Source organism: Macrotis lagotis, chromosome 5 (genome assembly GCF_037893015.1).
Source record: "Macrotis lagotis isolate mMagLag1 chromosome 5, bilby.v1.9.chrom.fasta, whole genome shotgun sequence".
Classification (NCBI taxonomy): domain Eukaryota; kingdom Metazoa; phylum Chordata; class Mammalia; order Peramelemorphia; family Peramelidae; genus Macrotis; species Macrotis lagotis.
In genome coordinates, this window is record NC_133662.1 from 211,353,308 (window position 1) to 211,370,063 (window position 16,756).

Consider the following 16,756-nt stretch of genomic DNA (forward strand, 5'->3'; position numbering starts at 1 on the left):
TGATGACAGTCTCATCAGAGAAACAAAAGAATAGCATGAGATTACAAATACACAATAGTGAAAGACAATCTAGAAGAGAAGCAAAGAAAAATAATATTCAGTGAAAATACATTCACTGCCCAATCAAAACATCCTATCTTCAAGATAGGATGCAGATAAACAACTTAAAGATCTTAGGTCTTCCAGAAGAACATAATAAAACAAAACTCATCATACTATAATGGAGGAAATTTGGTGGAAAATACTGCCCAGAACTTCTGCATTACAATAATTAAGTAAATTAAATACCAATTGAAAGAATGTAAAGCTTGCTTCTGAAGGAAAAAAAACTCAACTCTGCTAACTTCAAAACACATAATAAATTCAACAATTAAATCTAGAAAAAAAAAGTTCCACAATCAGGAAAAAGACCTTCAAATACAAAAAAAATAATATTTTGATATTATTCTGCACCCTCCAGAAAACAGTAAAAGGGAATAAAATTATGATTTAGTTGTTCCCAACTTTTCATAACTATATTAACTATAGCACACTAGATCCTTTTGTCCTTTACAATCTCCTGAAGTCTGTCCAAGCTCATGTTTATTGCTTCTATGACACTATCTCTTCATCTCGCCCTCTGCCATCCCCTTTTCCCTTTTCCTTCAGTCTTTTCCAATATCTTCAGCTTTAGTATTTGACCTTCCAGTGAAGTCTGAATTAATTTCATTAAGTATTGACTGATCTGACCTCCTTTCTATCCCAGCAATTCTTAATATGCTCCAGCACCACAATTTGAAAATATCGATTCTGCAGTGCTCAGCTTCCTTATAGTCCAACTCTCACATCTCTACATTGTCACTGAAAAAAAAACACATACAATTGACTCAATGAACCTTTGTCACAAAGGTGATATGTCTGCTTTTTAGTATGCTGTACAAATTTACCATAGATTTTCTTCCAAGGAGCACCTTCTAATTTCATGGTTGTAGTCACTAACTATAGTGATTTTTTTATCTCAAGAATATAAACTCTTGACATTGCTTCCACTTCTCTATTTTCCAGGAAGTGATGGAATGTGTTGCCAAAATCCTAGGGTTTTTTGTTTTGCCTTTTTTTTAATGTTAAGTTTCCCAGTTTTTATATTTTTTTTTCTTTTACCCTGATCAAGAGGCCTCTTAATTCTTCTTCACTTTCTGTCATCAGAGAAGTATCATCTACATATCTGAGATTGTTGATATTTCTCCTGGCAACATAAATTCTGGCTTTTGAATGCAATAATGTGTTCCAAAGAAAAATGGGTCTCAGGATGCAGCCCAAGGTGACCTACTCTGTAAATCTGAGTTCTTAAAAGATGGACATTCAAAAATAGAACATTTTGAAACATACTTAGAAAGAAAACTACACCTGCAAAGATTTCCTTCTGAAACACCTCAGATCACACATATGCAAGAGGGGTGAACAAATGCAAGAGCCCATGAACAACAGCAAAGCAACCAGAGAGAATAGTAAGAGACTTTCCTAATTGTACACAAATTTAAAATAAAGGCAGACCGGGGATATTATGGACAGAACTTGGAGACATCCTGCCTACTGTGAATCAATGTTTTTTGGTGGGACCATATTACAAAATGGGAGGGTGCATGAAAAAGGAGGAGGGCAATAGGGGACTTGCACAGAATATACCTAAATCAAATCAAGGTCAAACAATGAGACCCCTGTGGTCTCAGGAAGAAAAGAGTCTGTAAGGGGACTAGATTAGGAGTGTCATAAAAATAGATCAAGCAGGATCTGAATGAAGAGATATGAAAGGACACACCCAACCCATTCCTACATAGAAGTGGAAGGAACACAAAAGTTAAAACATGTTTCTGTCAGAATATTTCAATGTATTGATAAATGTGACAATTTATTTTTTCTCTTTTAAAAAAAAGCCTATTTACTATATGGGATGGTTCCCTGGGATGGAGAAGGGGAGAGATGTTGGGGATAACTATGATGATATTTCAAAAAGACAGCAATAAAAACTTTTTTTAAAAAGTTTAAACGTTGGTTCTCCTAAGCCAGTATGAATCTGGCTTTAGCACATCCCTGCTCCAAGGCTATCTACCAGCCGTAACTATCACACAGTTCTAATGATCAAATGAGAAAGCAAAAAAAAAAAAAAAAATACAACAGGGAACATTTGTTTGAAAACAAAAATTTTTTTCTTGTTGTTTTAATATAAATACATGGTTTCATGCCAGAAAGAGGCTATCTTAAAATTCCAGATTTATGAAAATCAACAGATGTTTTCAAGAGAAGTGAAACACATATAAATTGCTTTCATGCCTTACACATTTCAAATAATCTCTTTACAGGCAAATAGTGTCAGCTGAGCAATTTCCCCTTTTCAGCAACTAGAGATAAGTCAAAATTAGCAAAATGATCAATCCTCCAGTTTGATGAATAAAATAAAGATTGAAAATAGTTGCTGAGCTATTTAGGGTTTTTATTCAAGGTATCAAAAAAAAAATCCCTGGAGGATACAACTACATTCTAAACTACTTTGTATACATTCTAGACATGGAAACATTCAGCAAGAATAATTTCGTGTGAAAGCTACTTTTCACATCAAACTTCCCAAGCATCCAGTAGAGGTCAAATACCTTGTTGCTCTCTTTGGTTCTGAAAACATAGGAGGTAGACTAAGAAAAAGCAAACATTAGTTATAAGCAGCACTTGATTTTTCACCATCTAAGCTATTATAATAACAACACCCCCCCCCAATAAAAAACTCCCTATCAGTTTATTTGTTTACAAGTTTGGAAAGCCAAGTTACAAGTTGCTAACAAATATTTCTAAATCTTATACAACAAATTTCAGGGGGGAAATGATCTGACTGGAAAAAGGGAAAAAATTTTTTGTGGATACAAATTAAGGTCAATGATGTTACAATACTGATATTTAATCCACTAAAAGATGTCAAATGGGAATCATTTTGTAAACTGTGGCTATAAATACCAAACTAACTGTAAAGGACATATGAAGAAAGGTACTATCTGCATCCAGAGAAAGAACTGATAAATAGATGTACAGGATAATTTTACATGCATTATACTTATTTGCCAACTCTAGGAGAGAGGAAAAAAATTTACATGATAATTGTGTTGTGTATTTGAAAGGAAGAGCAAGTTGTACATAGTAGACTTGCAGTTTCAGGTGCAATCATCTTTTTTATTGTACTATGTTACAGAAATGAATGTTTTCTTCCATAAAATAAAAATAATTCTTTTTTTAAAAAAAGTAAATTCACGCCTAGATATTGGCTGCATATGTAGTAAACAATTCAGGACCCAAGTTCATGCTGGAAATAGGAATTCTTCCTTTTGGGCAATGAATGGCACAGAAATAAAATGCAAGGAATTTCACAGTAGGTCCCTGAGCACAGATGTGGACTGCTGTTCCAGCAGCTCCAGGCTATCTCTCCATACAGTTAATCATCCCTGTTCCACTGAAATGTACCTAGAATTGGAATCAGCTGCCAGCAACACCTGGTTCTCCTGACATATGGATAATTTTACTTTGCACACTGAAAACTACCTTAGGCTCATTTCTGTGGAGGCAGTGGGGTGCAGTGAAAAGAACCCTCTTTTTTCCAATCCACCTGCTAATGCTGCCATTTACATTCTATCTAGGTTGTAAATGCCTTTTATGTATCTAATTATTTATACATCACCTCTCCATCAGAAGGAATGCTCTTTGAGTAGAATAGGGGTTTTTTGCCCCTTTTACTTTATCTCCAGAGTTTAACAGTATCTGGTCATTGTCTGATCAATTGGCTTACTGGCACCAGACAACCTGGAATGAAGTTCCAGCTTTGCCATTTATTACCTCTATTCCTTCGGGTGAATCACTTCTATAAAAGTGGAAATGACCAGGCTTGTACTACCAACAAGGAGGCTATGATGAAAGCACTAAAAACCCTTGAAGAATTATTGAAAAATATACTGTTGTTTCCTCACTCAAACTACTCAAGTTGAGAGGAGTGACAGCAAAGAAATGGAACAAAGGAGAAATGATTCTACTCCGGAAAATAACTGAGAAGTAAAATTTAATATTTCAAAGGATGCTCCCACTGAACCTTCCTAACATTATTAAGCAGATTTACTCAAACTGGTGATCTCTTTACAAATTTAACAATAAGCTCATAACATAATAACATTTACAAATGAAGTCAAAAAGGTACTTGGTGAAATAAGCAGAATTTTATCACTCTTCTTTACATCATAATGATAAAAAATGGAGGTATTCGCATACTGTGACAACCCCCCCCATACACACCCCAGTTTTTATTTTGCTTAAAGAAAAAGAACTCTACTTCCTTAATTATCATAAACTAGCTTAAATGCACTGGATTGTTTATTCCCTAATGGCTGCAAAAGTTGTCCAAAATACACACACACACACACACACACACACACACACACACACAAAATGTAAAATCCAGTTGGTGAATTTTTAAGGCATTTAAATACAAAATATAAATTGGTCTAGCTGACCGAGAAGTGAATGTTTGAAAACTTTACTGTTGAAAATATGTTTCTCTTCCATTGAATCCTATACTACTTGAATGATGTTTTTAAATGTGATATCAGGAGCCAAGAGGACAATAGGAGAGGTAAGTAGAATTCTTTGAATATCAAATGTTTTAACACATAAAGAACTTAACAAAAGTATAATTTCATCTTTAAATCTTCATACATATAAAATTACGGTAAGATGTTTGATATGATGGTTGATATGTTTCTCCCATTGGGGCCATGATGCATCTCTTCTCAAAGATCTTTGGTGACTTTTAGAGATGAGGGACACACAGATACTGTCGTGCTCTTTTGCATTCAAGTTCATGTCAAGAGTTCACTCTTCATTTCTAGGCTATTCCCAAGTTTTCCTTCATTTTCTCATATGCAACATAGCTGATGCTCACTGCAGGCAACACTTTCATGAAGTTGGGCAGGATGCCCCTGTAAAGTCCAAAGATTCCTTCTTGGGAAACTATTTTCTTAAAGAGGCCAACCATAGTCATCTGAGGTGCTCCTTTCACCATGGCTAGAAAGTAATGGAAAAAATAAAGGTCATGCTAGTAGTTCCTGTGATGAAATGAGATACTGAATTCCTTAAAAGAAACAGGGGATTTCCTTATCGCAGTCCCCTCAAAAAATCCAGCACTTATTAGAAGAGAAGTTTGACCTCTGAGTAATTCTCCAAAGATGAAACCAAATGGGGATGATTTTAAAACCATAAAACATTGTTTCTTACCATGGTTATTCTTTTGGCAAAACCTCACCTTGAGCCTGCATACGGGTCCTGACAAGAGCCAAAGGATAGCTGGCCAATTGGCCACATGTACTGGACAAGGTACCACATCCCAGCAGCACCATTACCCCAGGGTTTACAGAGTTTTCTGCATAATGATCTAGCCAATGATTCTTCAAGAGCTGTCAAAGAATACAAAAGGAATATACTATCACCATCATACAAGTCAAGAAATAGTTAAAGGAGTTATTGTCTTTTTTCTTCCACTCCTATACATAAATAACCCAACATTAGCCACTCTACTCTTCTAATTGCCTCATTGCATATATTCAGCTATGAGGTTATAGCCTGTAGTTCAAAGTATCATTAAAAGTACTTCTTTTGTTCATTGACTGCCCCTTTACTTCTAAGGATAATTCAAGAACCAAATAGTGTTGACTCAAATTATCTCATGGATCCCCTGTTCCTCGTTATCTGATTAGCATTAACCAGAGCTCAAGAGTTTTTATGGTTGAAGGGCCCTTACTCTCTACTGCAAACTTAAGTTGTCTGACTTGAGCAAACAACTTTTCAAAGTTCCCTTCCCTTAGTAGAGGGTATCAGTGGTTTTCAAATACTGGGTTTAAAAACAACTTTTTTTAAATCTAAGGATTTATACTTTTTTCAGTCATGATGATAATAATTGTCATAATTGTAAAAGGTATAGAAATAATAAATAATTAAGTTTCCAAAGCCTGTTTTTATTCAACATTTACTTGTTACCATGGTACAACAAGACAGATGCCAAGGTCTATGTCAATGATGTCTGGAGGCAATATACTTTGAACTATAGAGATGAAAGGATGAAAACAACTCAAAAGAAAACGTCATTGCCCCATTTGCACTAGACCAAAGTAGCAAAAAAATATCAAGAAAAAAAGGTACTCAAATCAATTTTCACATTGGAATTCTATAGAAATCTGAATGTACTTCATAAAACTCATAACCCAGATGTGCTGTTGTTTGCACAGAAGATGGTGCTGGTCTGACTGGGGGAATGAGCCCTTGGCAATGGCTATTAAGTTGTGCCAATTTAATCATACTATTTTACCTACCCACCTCCTGACCAATTAAATTGTGTCTCAGGACAAGCAGTACATCTAACAACAGAGTGGAACGGAAGAGAATTCTGGTTCCAGTATCACAGAACCTGTCTTCAAACTCTGGTTCTAATACTTCTGTGTGACCTTACAAATATTTAATCTCTCTTGGTCTTATCTACTAATCTCTCTCAGTTTCCTCTACTTAGAATGAAAACGAGAGACTTGGTCTAGATTAGGGACAGACATACCATAGTCTCAAAAATATAAAAACTCTTCTTAGTTTTGAGAGGTGTAGAAAAACAGCTGCTAAATTCTGCCTACACAGAATTTAGCCTAAGGGTAATAGTTTGCCTACCTCTCATCTAGATGATTTCTGAGGTCTTTTCCAACACTGACCTTACATAAAACTACTTATTCCAAATAGAGATTGAATCAGAGATCTTGGCCTGAACAATGTCATATCCTAATTAGCAACAGAAAATCTCCTCTCCAATTTAGCATTCCATTATCTTCTCCTTCTCTTCCCCATCTTCAAGATCAGAAAGGTTCAAACATCCAATATCTCTCTTGCTGAAAAAGTAATATAAAGGGCAAATAGAAGGTACAGTAGATAGAGCACTGGCCCTAGAGTCAAGAGGATCAGAGTTCAAATTTGGATTCAGATACTTACTAGCTGTATGACCCTGGTCAAGTCACAACTCCAATTACCTCCCCCCAAAAAAATTTTAATGAGCAGAGATGGTAATACAGTCAACAAACTTATCAGATTCAGTTTGAGGACAAACTTACCTCATAAACAGCCAAATCTATTCCTGCATAGGGGATGATGCCAAGGAAGTTCGGAATGTAGCCTTTGTAAAAGGCTCCTAAACCTTCATGCTTCAAGATCTTCTTGGCACAGTTGAACATTCCTGAGTATTGCCCAGTTTTGCCTACAGCCAACCTAGTCTTTAAAACCTGAAGATGAAAGGACAGGGATATATCTAATTGATCAGAAGTAGCCTAACCTACTCAAAATTGGATGATGCCACAGATCTTGCTAATTCCAAATTTCAAGTTGAAGGCTCTCTTAAATTCAATGAAAAAAATGTCATTGCTGTTAAGTTCTAATGGTTTATATCTTGGAATTATAAGTATGTGAGAAGAATTTAAGGAGACTATAGGAGTACTTGCCAAGGAAAGAAAGCCAAGAAGTGAGAGAGGATAATCAGCCTTGTGCATAAAGAAGTAAATTCCACTGCTAGCATTCAGCATAGGAGAAGATCACTGTGCTAAGAGGGTGAACAACAGCAGTATGGATAAGCAAATATGGGATCCCCAAACTCTTCAACTGAACCATGGGTGCCACTCTTTTTTATTTTAGCCTCTTTTTTAAAAAATACTTCTTTGCCTTGATATCCCCAGAAAACCTAGCTAGCAATGTTCTTTGCACAGTATATAATATTTGTCAAATTGATTTTCTTTGAATCTATAAAATAAGTTGACTGGACTAAGGGGCACTAATTCTGCCATTTAATATCCATTTGACTTCATCAGTAAAATAAAAGAGTTGGCTCAGATAACCTTCAAGTCCCCTCTCTAGAGATCTCTGATCTCTAAATTCGCCAGCTCAGCTGCCTATCCATTCTCATGTCAGAATTCAGTATAAGGGGACAATATTTTAGACAGTTAAAATACTTAAGCATAAGGCAGTATGACAGCAAGGCCCCAAAGCAAAGACTCTGGCAGACCACAGAAGTACAAATCATGAATTCGCACTCCACTACATCCAAATCTAACATATTTAATGATACTGATGTCCTCCTTCTTTGCCTGCTGCATTTCCATTGACTGAAAAAGGAATTCTCTCCATGTCTGAATAATCAATCCCCTAAGCCACTGCAGATCTTACAACTTTATATCTTGATTGGCATTCTGTTGTTATGTTTTTATTCTATGTTGCTTAGATACACTACAATCAATGGGAACGTCCTTATTCTAGCAATAAAACTGTCAATTCAGGTGCAATATTTGGGATTAGTTAAAAAATGCCCTAAAGGAGGGCTCTTTGTTTGGGGACCAATTCCTACCTGATAACAGAAGCAATTAGGATGGCACTGTGGCTAGAGGCTGGGCCTGGTGTCAGAAAGAATTGAATTCAAATCTGACCTCAGATATTTACTAGCAATATGATAAGCAGATCACAACCCCTATTTACCTCAGTTTTCCCATCTGTAAAATGGAAATGATGATAATAGCATCTACCTCCTCCAAGGGTTGATCCCAGATGAGAATCAAAAAAGTTAATGTTTACAAAGTGCTTAGCACAAAACCTTGAACATAGTAAGTACTCCATAAATACCATAATTATACTATAAGATAGTTTCTCTCTAATGTTGTTTTTACTACTAAAACTAGACACGGGGCTTATATGAAAGAAAAATGAAAAAAGTCAGCACTTACCTCCATGGGGTAGATGAATGTCTGTGCTGTTGCTCCTGCCATGGAACCAGAAATAAATCTCTCGGTATTCCCTAATTTGGCACCATCAGAGGTCAGCCACTTCTTATACTGTGTGAATAGAAGCATTTGAGGAGTTACACACTGAAGACACTGGCCAGAAGTGGGAAAAGGGCACAGTAATCTCAACTCACCTGGCTCCCAATCCTAAAATCCCTGCCTAACCCATGGACAACCAAACCAAAACACAATTTCTTCCCTTTCCTTCTCTCTCCTTCCCCTACCTTCTTCCTAACTTCCTGGTTTCTGTTAAGGGTATCACCATATTTCAAGTCACTCACAGCATCCTCCCCATCAAGTCCCATATCTAATCAGTGGCCAGATCTCATGTATTCTATCTCCACAACTTCTCTCATATCTACCTCTCACATTCATGCAGTGACTGTCCTCACCACTTCCTTCCTAGACTATCACAATGGTCTCCTAATCGTTCTCCCTATTGCCAATCTTTCCTCAATACAATTTATCCTACACACAGATGCCAAATTGATGATATTCTTAATATTATAAACATGTCATTCCCCTACTCAAGAAACCCAGGTGTGTCCCACATGTCTCCCTGATAAAATATAAAATCTTTTCTTTGATATTTAAAGCCTTTCTGGTTCCTACACACATTTCAGGCTTCCCCTTTACACAGCAAGGCTCAGCCCAAATACCACCTTCTACATCTACATGAGTCCTGACTTGATCAGGATCAAGATGCCATACCACTTCCCAATGGCTAAGGTCCTAACCTCTGGTAATGAATTTGTATAAAAACAAGAACTGAGTATATGATTTTATTAGCATAAGGAACTTCCTTTACCGATAGAGGCTGGCACCTTTCTACAGCCTCAAGTTTTGCCAGTCGCCTAAGCACTGGAAGGGTGTGTAATTTACAGATTGAAAAATGGTCACTATATATCAGAGGGAAGCTGTGAATTCAGCTTCCTGTGACTTCTAAGGCAGTTCTCTTGGGCATCAGTTCTCTCCAGTTCTCTGAGGGTCATGCTATCTTTCTTATTTACTTTGCAAGTATTTGATATCTATTTATGTATGTACATGTTGCTTTCTCTTCCCCCAAAAAATAAAGATAAAACACTCCTGAGAGCAAGGAATGTTCTAGCACCTCCTATAGTGCCTACCATGTGGTAATCTGTAAACATTTCAGAAGCACCTACTCTATTTCAGGTACTGTCCTAAGTTCTGGCAGCCACATGATGAATGCTTGGCTGGTGAATAATAGTCTCAATAAGCCATCTAATGTTAACACACAACCACACCTACTTCCCACACCATACTCCCACATACCCCCCCACCTATCACCCACCCCCACAACAGGCTTTCAATCTGATGAACTCCCAGGAATTGGTCCTTTGATACTCATAGATACTGGAGGCACCTAGGTTGACCCAGTAGATAGAGTACAGGGTCTAGAGTTGGGGAGATCTGAGTTCAAATCTAACCTCAGAGGTTTACTAGCTAGGTGACCCTGGGAACTTAACTTTGCCTCAATTTCATTACCTGTAAAAATGAGCTAGAGAAGGAACACTCCTATATTTTTACCAAGAAAATCCCAAATGGGGTCATGAAGAGTTGTTTGTGACTGAAATGACTGAAAAACAATAACTCAAAAGATTCAGGGGAAGTTGGCAGCTTCTACCAAGCTGGAAATATTTTGACTACCAAACCAGCAGAAGGAACAGACTCACCCAGTTCAAAGAAGTTCACCAGTCAGAACACTAGCCATGCCATGATGAGGAATCTTTTTTGATCACATTGTTATCTCAATCATCTTCATGACTCCATCAAAGGTTTTCTTAGCAGAGGTACTACAGTGGGTTGGTCATTTCCTTTCCTAACTCATTTTATAGATGACAAAACTAAGGCCAACAGGGTTAAGTGACTTGCCCAGGGTCACACAGCTAGAATGTGGCTCAGGCCAATTTTGAACTCAGAAGATAAGTCTTCTTAATTCCAAGCATGGCACTGTGCATTATGGCACCACCTAGCTGCCTTTTTTAGTCACAGGAATTTCCAAAAACTATCCAAGTCATAGAGTGGTCATCATCTGTCAAAGAAGTTGAGGAGATGGGAGAACAACATGGCACAGTGGATATAATACTGGATTTGAAAACCTGAAGGGAAAGCCCAGAATCTAATCCTGCCTCATACATTTAATAGCTATAGGACTCTGGATAAATTATTTTAAAATTCTGTAACTTTGTTTCTCCATTGGTAAAATGAAATAACAATAGCATATAGTGTTGTTTGTTGTGAGGATAAAATGAAATGATACATGAATGCATTTTGCAAACCTTAAAAATGCTATATAAATAGGAGCTATTGTTTTTATAAAAATATAAAAAATAACGACTCTGGTATAATTTGCTTTGGGTTTTTGTTTTGTTTTGTTTTTTTTCCTGAAAACCAGTGGTCATCAATAGCACAAATACCACCATGGCTTCTTGGAGGACTTGGGTTGTGAGATGAGCCTTGGATTAGTAGAATTTAGATAATTAGAAAAAAAAAGGAGAAAAGCACAAGGGAAAAGAAGGAATGTGTAATGTGAAATGATTGGCCTCAACAGAATAAACAAAGTAAAGGGAGATGATGGTTCATCATTCAGTTATTGTTTAATAGATGAATATATTATTGTTCATCCATAAACTATTATTAGTGTTAATGAATAAATTAATGAAGAAACCAAAGTTGTCAAGCTTCCTAAACACTGTTGGAAGACAGTCTTTGTCCACTAAATCTAGGTTTTCATTAATTTTGTGACTCCATGTCAAATCTACATTTCAGGGTTACAGTTCTGTAACCTAAAAATCAAGTTCAAATAGAAACATATTCCCCTGGGGTTGCAAACTTAGAAAACCACAAAATAGCATTAGTTATGTTCTGCTATATTTTTATTTATTCTTGTTAAATATTTCCCAATTACATTTTATTCTGGTTTGCAGAACTTTTGCGGAGTCATTTGCTATAAATTTGACACCTCTGACCTAAAATATAAGCTAGTAATGTGCTATTTTAGAAAGGTACAATTATATAAATCCTCAAACATTCAGGGGAAGACAAGATCCTGGTCTAGCTAAGAGGCTGGCTATCATTCCAGCTTTTCTTTGTCCCTCAGTTTATTAAACTGATCAAAGGAATTCATCACATTCCTCCCAAAAGCATTTTGTCATTGTGAAAAGACTCTAGCCAAAATCATTTAATTCCACTTGAGGAGATAAAAATATGAGAAGGGAATTGCACAAGTAATGGATTGTCTAGGAGAAAGAGTGAAGACCAAAAAAACAAAATCAGAAAAGAACAACAACCTGAATTTACTGTGACACAGTTGTGCCTGCAGCTATTCAGGAAGACCTACGTTAAAGAACCTCTCCTGCATCTTCTTAACATCAAAATAAACTGAGACCTTACAGGTGATCTAAGTCAGATGGATCCAAAGAAAATATAAAACTTTTCACACCAAAAATTTAATTGTGTCCTCTTTATTTCTTCAGGTGCACAGGCTTAACTCTGTACCTTTTGTCAATGGAATAAAATCTTTACATAATGTAATAAAGTTAATTTAAAATAAGATGAAGCAGGGCAGCTTCGGGGTTCAGTGGAATAGAATACCAGCCCTGGAGTCAGGAAAACCTGAGTTCAAATCTAACCTCAGATCCTTAATAATTACCTAGCTATGTGACCTTTGGCAAGTCACTTAACCCCACTATCTTGCAAAAGTCAAAAAATAAATATAAAAAATATAAAAAGTAAAATATAAAAAATAAAATAAGATGAATCCTGGAAAATGGCTTTTAAACACAATAGCGCACAATTTTAAAGGATCCCTACTACTTACAGAATCAGAGAGCAGGCTACCTGCTAGTTCACTGCATTCACCCAAAGCATCCCCCTTATTCTATAACAACAAGAAGTCATCCAGACTTCATGCCAGAGGTTTTGATCATTGAGCAGAGGACCTGTTTTACTTTTCTATTTATTGTCTCAGCTCTTAACATGGTGCTTTGAATATTATGACAGCTTTTTTCATACATAATTAATAAAATTATTATTTTAAAAGGTTTACCCACACAAAAACTGATGGCAGGGATGGGCAGCCCTGCAAGGAGAGGTCGAAACTTGCATCACTGAAGGGCACAACCATATCAATTAAATCAAAGGTCCACTGAAGTATTCCAGCTGTTTTAATATGGATTTTTCTAATCAGAATCTTCCTATGAAGCTCTTCAGCTCTCCCCTTCTGGTGTCCTCTTCTTATCATTACTACTAGATTTATCTCCTGGAGTAATAATCCTGATCACATTTCACATAAAAATCTATCATGCCCTGTCTTCAAAGACTCCACATTGCCTACTGAATAAAGTTTAGATTCTCCAATCCAGAATTCACCACAGCTCTCCACAATTTGGGTTCTTATTTGCTTTTGCTTTTTTTTATTTCCTACTATTCTCCTTTACATTTCTCTAAATTCTTAACTGATCTGATCAACACCTTGTATTTTTTTTTGCTTCAATTGTTTTCCTTCTTCCTAAAATATCCTCTTCTTTCCCTCCCGTCTGTTTATTGAAATCTTATTCATCTTTCAAGGTTCAGCTCAAATATCACCTTTTTTCAAAAATATTCATTAATTTCTCCCACCAGAATTTTGTTCTTCTTCCTGCGACTACTGAGAGAGCTACATTCATACTTCTGTGATATACTTTTCATTATACTACTTTGTATAATTATGCTTTATCTCCCAAGTTGCTGTTGTTTGGTCATTTTTCAGTCATTATCTGACATTTTATGACCCCCTTTTGGGTTTTCTTGGCAAAGGAACTGGAGTGGTTTGCCATTTCCTTCTCCAGCTCATTTGACAGATGAGAAAACTGAGGCAAACAAGGCTAAGTGGCTTGCCCAGAGTCACATGGTTAATAAAGATCTGAGATCAGATTTGAACTCAGAAATGTGAGTCTTCCTGACTCCAGGTTCAGCACTCTATCTACTGTTCCAAAATGCCCAAATAGATGTGTGACTCTTTATGACCCCATGTGGGGTTTTCATGACAAAGACTAGAGTGGTTTGTCACCTCTAAAATTCAGGGGGAAATTGTACCTCTGTCCATCTTCCAGTAGGAGGCAACATGGAGTATTAGATAGTCCACTGACCAGAGAGGAAGACCTAGATTTGAAGACTGCCTCAGACACTTGCTATATTACCCTATGTTAATCTTACTCAGTTTTCTCATCTGAAAAGTGGGGGTTAATGATATTACCAAATCTTACAAAGTTCTGTGAGGATTAAGATAAAATATGTAAAGCCCTTTGCAAACCTTAAAGTGCTACATAAACATTAGCCATTAATTACTTAGCACAGTAACCTTAAACATATTTGATATTAAATAATTGTTTATTAATTTTAATCAATTTTTAAAACTAGAATTAAATGTTATAAAAGGACCTTGGATTTAGTCCAAAGAGTACAAGTCCTTTCTGCATCCAGAAAGATAGTCAAATAAAGCAATAATAAAGGTTTGAGGTGGTTTTATAACCCACTAAGAAAAAGTAAGCTAGAGATAATATTTAATAACCTATATTCTCTTTTCTCTGGCAATAATATTTAAGAAGGGGGATTCAGTTCAAGAACTATTAATAAATTACATGAAAATAATATTTTTACCTGTTCATATGCCCAGAATTTAACAGCTGTCTCAGGAGCAATTTTAAGAACATTCACACCATTTCCTCTCCAAAGGGATCTGATGCCTCCTTCTTTCACCATCTGCTTAAATCCACCAAGGAGGCTCATTTTGTTTGACTGTGAACCATGAACCTAAAAATGAAAGGAAAAGATTTTCATTTAAGAGTTTATAGAATGGTAACTTTTTTGAAGCACTTGTATATAAAACTCTCTATTTTCACTATGGTTTAAAATCTCAAGGTAATAATGGGAGGTTCACAGATGAGGAATTATATGGATCAAAAGAATTTAAGGAAGAATAAAAAAGCAAAGGCTGAGAGATTCATAATTTAAATCTATAAAATAATTTAAAGTACAGATTTGCCCACCAAACTTGGAAATATTAGGGCAAAAGAACAACCTTCAAATTTTGAGTGTGTGTGTGTGTATGTGTGTGATATATAAATATTACTTAGCATGGGCCCTTATATTGAGTCAAAATCTACTTCCCTGTAACTTCCACCCAAATGCTAGCCCTTAAAATATTTGAGGTCAGCCAATCCTTTTCCCTTAAGCCCTTTAAAACAAGCAGTCTTAGCTTCTTAGTCTGTTAATATGAAAAAAAGGAAAGAAATATGCAATACACAGGTAGCATACTTTCTGTGAATAAATTTTATTTATTTTCTTATTTATTTATTACTTCTAGAATGTAAGCTTGTTAAGGGCAGGAATGGCAATTCATTCATGATTCTCCTGAATTTAAGAATTTAAGAACATGTGAATTTTCACAAAGTCCTAGGAACATGAGTATCAAGATATGCTGCTAAAATTTTTTGAAAATATTCCTTCAAAAAGAAAAAATTATTCCCATCATTTCAATGAAGAATTTAGAATGAAACATATAAGCCTATCCTCATGACCCAGTCACTCACTTGCATCATGACCTTCAGCCGATCTAAAGGCGCTGTGCTTGTTCGTGAGACAGCCCCAGCAATCCCTCCTGCCAAGAGCTGTCTCCACCACCGACCAGACTTCTTTTCTTCTTCTGTGAAATCATCTGGAATAGATAAGCTATCCCCTATATCAATTCCCTGTTTAAAAAATGGATAGAAAAGTTCCATTATAATAAAATTTTAAATAGATCATTTAAGATCAAAAATTTTTTTTAGCTATTTGTAAGAGTCAAGTATTATTTCACCTATTTCGCCTACATAATTAAAACCAACCTCTTTTTCTACATTATAAAAGGAGAGCATAAACTTTTTTAAATAACTTATTTATAAGTAAAGTAATAGTTCACTTGAAATTGATACAAGAAGCAATTATAAATGCTGGTCAGTAAAAGGCTATTGAAGTTTAAAAAAACAAGTGGATATTATAGTTTTTAAATGACAGTTGTTCTCAATGATCATTTTGAGTCTAAGCATAGAACAAAAATATTATACTATGTTTACTATGTTATATCAATATTTTAAATTGGAATAATTTTGATAAAGCAAGAATTATGCAAAACATCTAAAAAGAGGTTACCAGTTTCCACTGGAAGACTACAAATAGGGAGGAACTCAATAATTCCCAAGGCAACCATAGTAGAGAGTCAATCTTTAATTTCACCATCTGGTAAAAGGAACACAGTGGTCATTTTTATATGAGTTGGTTTTTTTGGGGGAGATTCACCAATTCAAGTAAACCAGTGAACTCAGGACCTCAAATTAAATTTCAAAAAATACCCATTATTCTTCATTAAGTGCAAAGCCAACAGAAGCCTAGTCTTCTGTGCTACAGGATTATTATGGATGTATCATCATCCTACACTTCCCTAGGGCACTCCAGAGTAAAAGAGAAAAACTTGAATCAACTGCATAGCTGACTTATACACAACTAGAACGTGTCTAGGGTCAAATTTTAACTTGCTTCCTCCTGACCCCAGAGCCATTGCTCTATTCACTAGACCATCTAGCAACCCCAGATGGTCATCTTATTTATCATTTCCATCTATCTCTCACTGTTGCTAGGCAGACTTGGAACCAGGAAGACCTAATTTCCAATTCTATCACTGACACTGATTTATTAAGCAAATCACTTCATTCCTATATATTTCAGGCCCTTTACTTCAACTTAACCAAGTCATGCACGAGCTACAATCTTTGTTGTTGGAGAAAGTTCCCATGCTGAGAGGCTGAAATCATAGATCCTTCTGATAACTGTTTCTCACTTAGGTTAAGTAATATGAAGGC

The 16,756-nt window shown here is 35.9% G+C and overlaps 1 protein-coding gene across 1 annotated transcript in view; it reads right to left on the reverse strand.

Moving 5' to 3' along the window:
* Nucleotides 1-319: 319 nt before the first annotated feature.
* Nucleotides 320-16,756, reverse strand: part of LOC141488323 (mitochondrial adenyl nucleotide antiporter SLC25A24-like) — a 43,544-nt gene continuing 27,107 nt past the window's right edge. The window contains exons 5-10 of the mRNA XM_074188310.1: nucleotides 15,452-15,610; nucleotides 14,520-14,672; nucleotides 8,802-8,909; nucleotides 7,149-7,316; nucleotides 5,309-5,459; nucleotides 320-5,070 (exon numbers count right to left, since the gene is read on the reverse strand). Of these exons, the coding sequence (XP_074044411.1) occupies nucleotides 4,892-5,070; nucleotides 5,309-5,459; nucleotides 7,149-7,316; nucleotides 8,802-8,909; nucleotides 14,520-14,672; nucleotides 15,452-15,610 (918 nt within the window). The 3' untranslated portion in view covers nucleotides 320-4,891. The remainder of the gene's footprint in view (nucleotides 5,071-5,308; nucleotides 5,460-7,148; nucleotides 7,317-8,801; nucleotides 8,910-14,519; nucleotides 14,673-15,451; nucleotides 15,611-16,756) is intronic.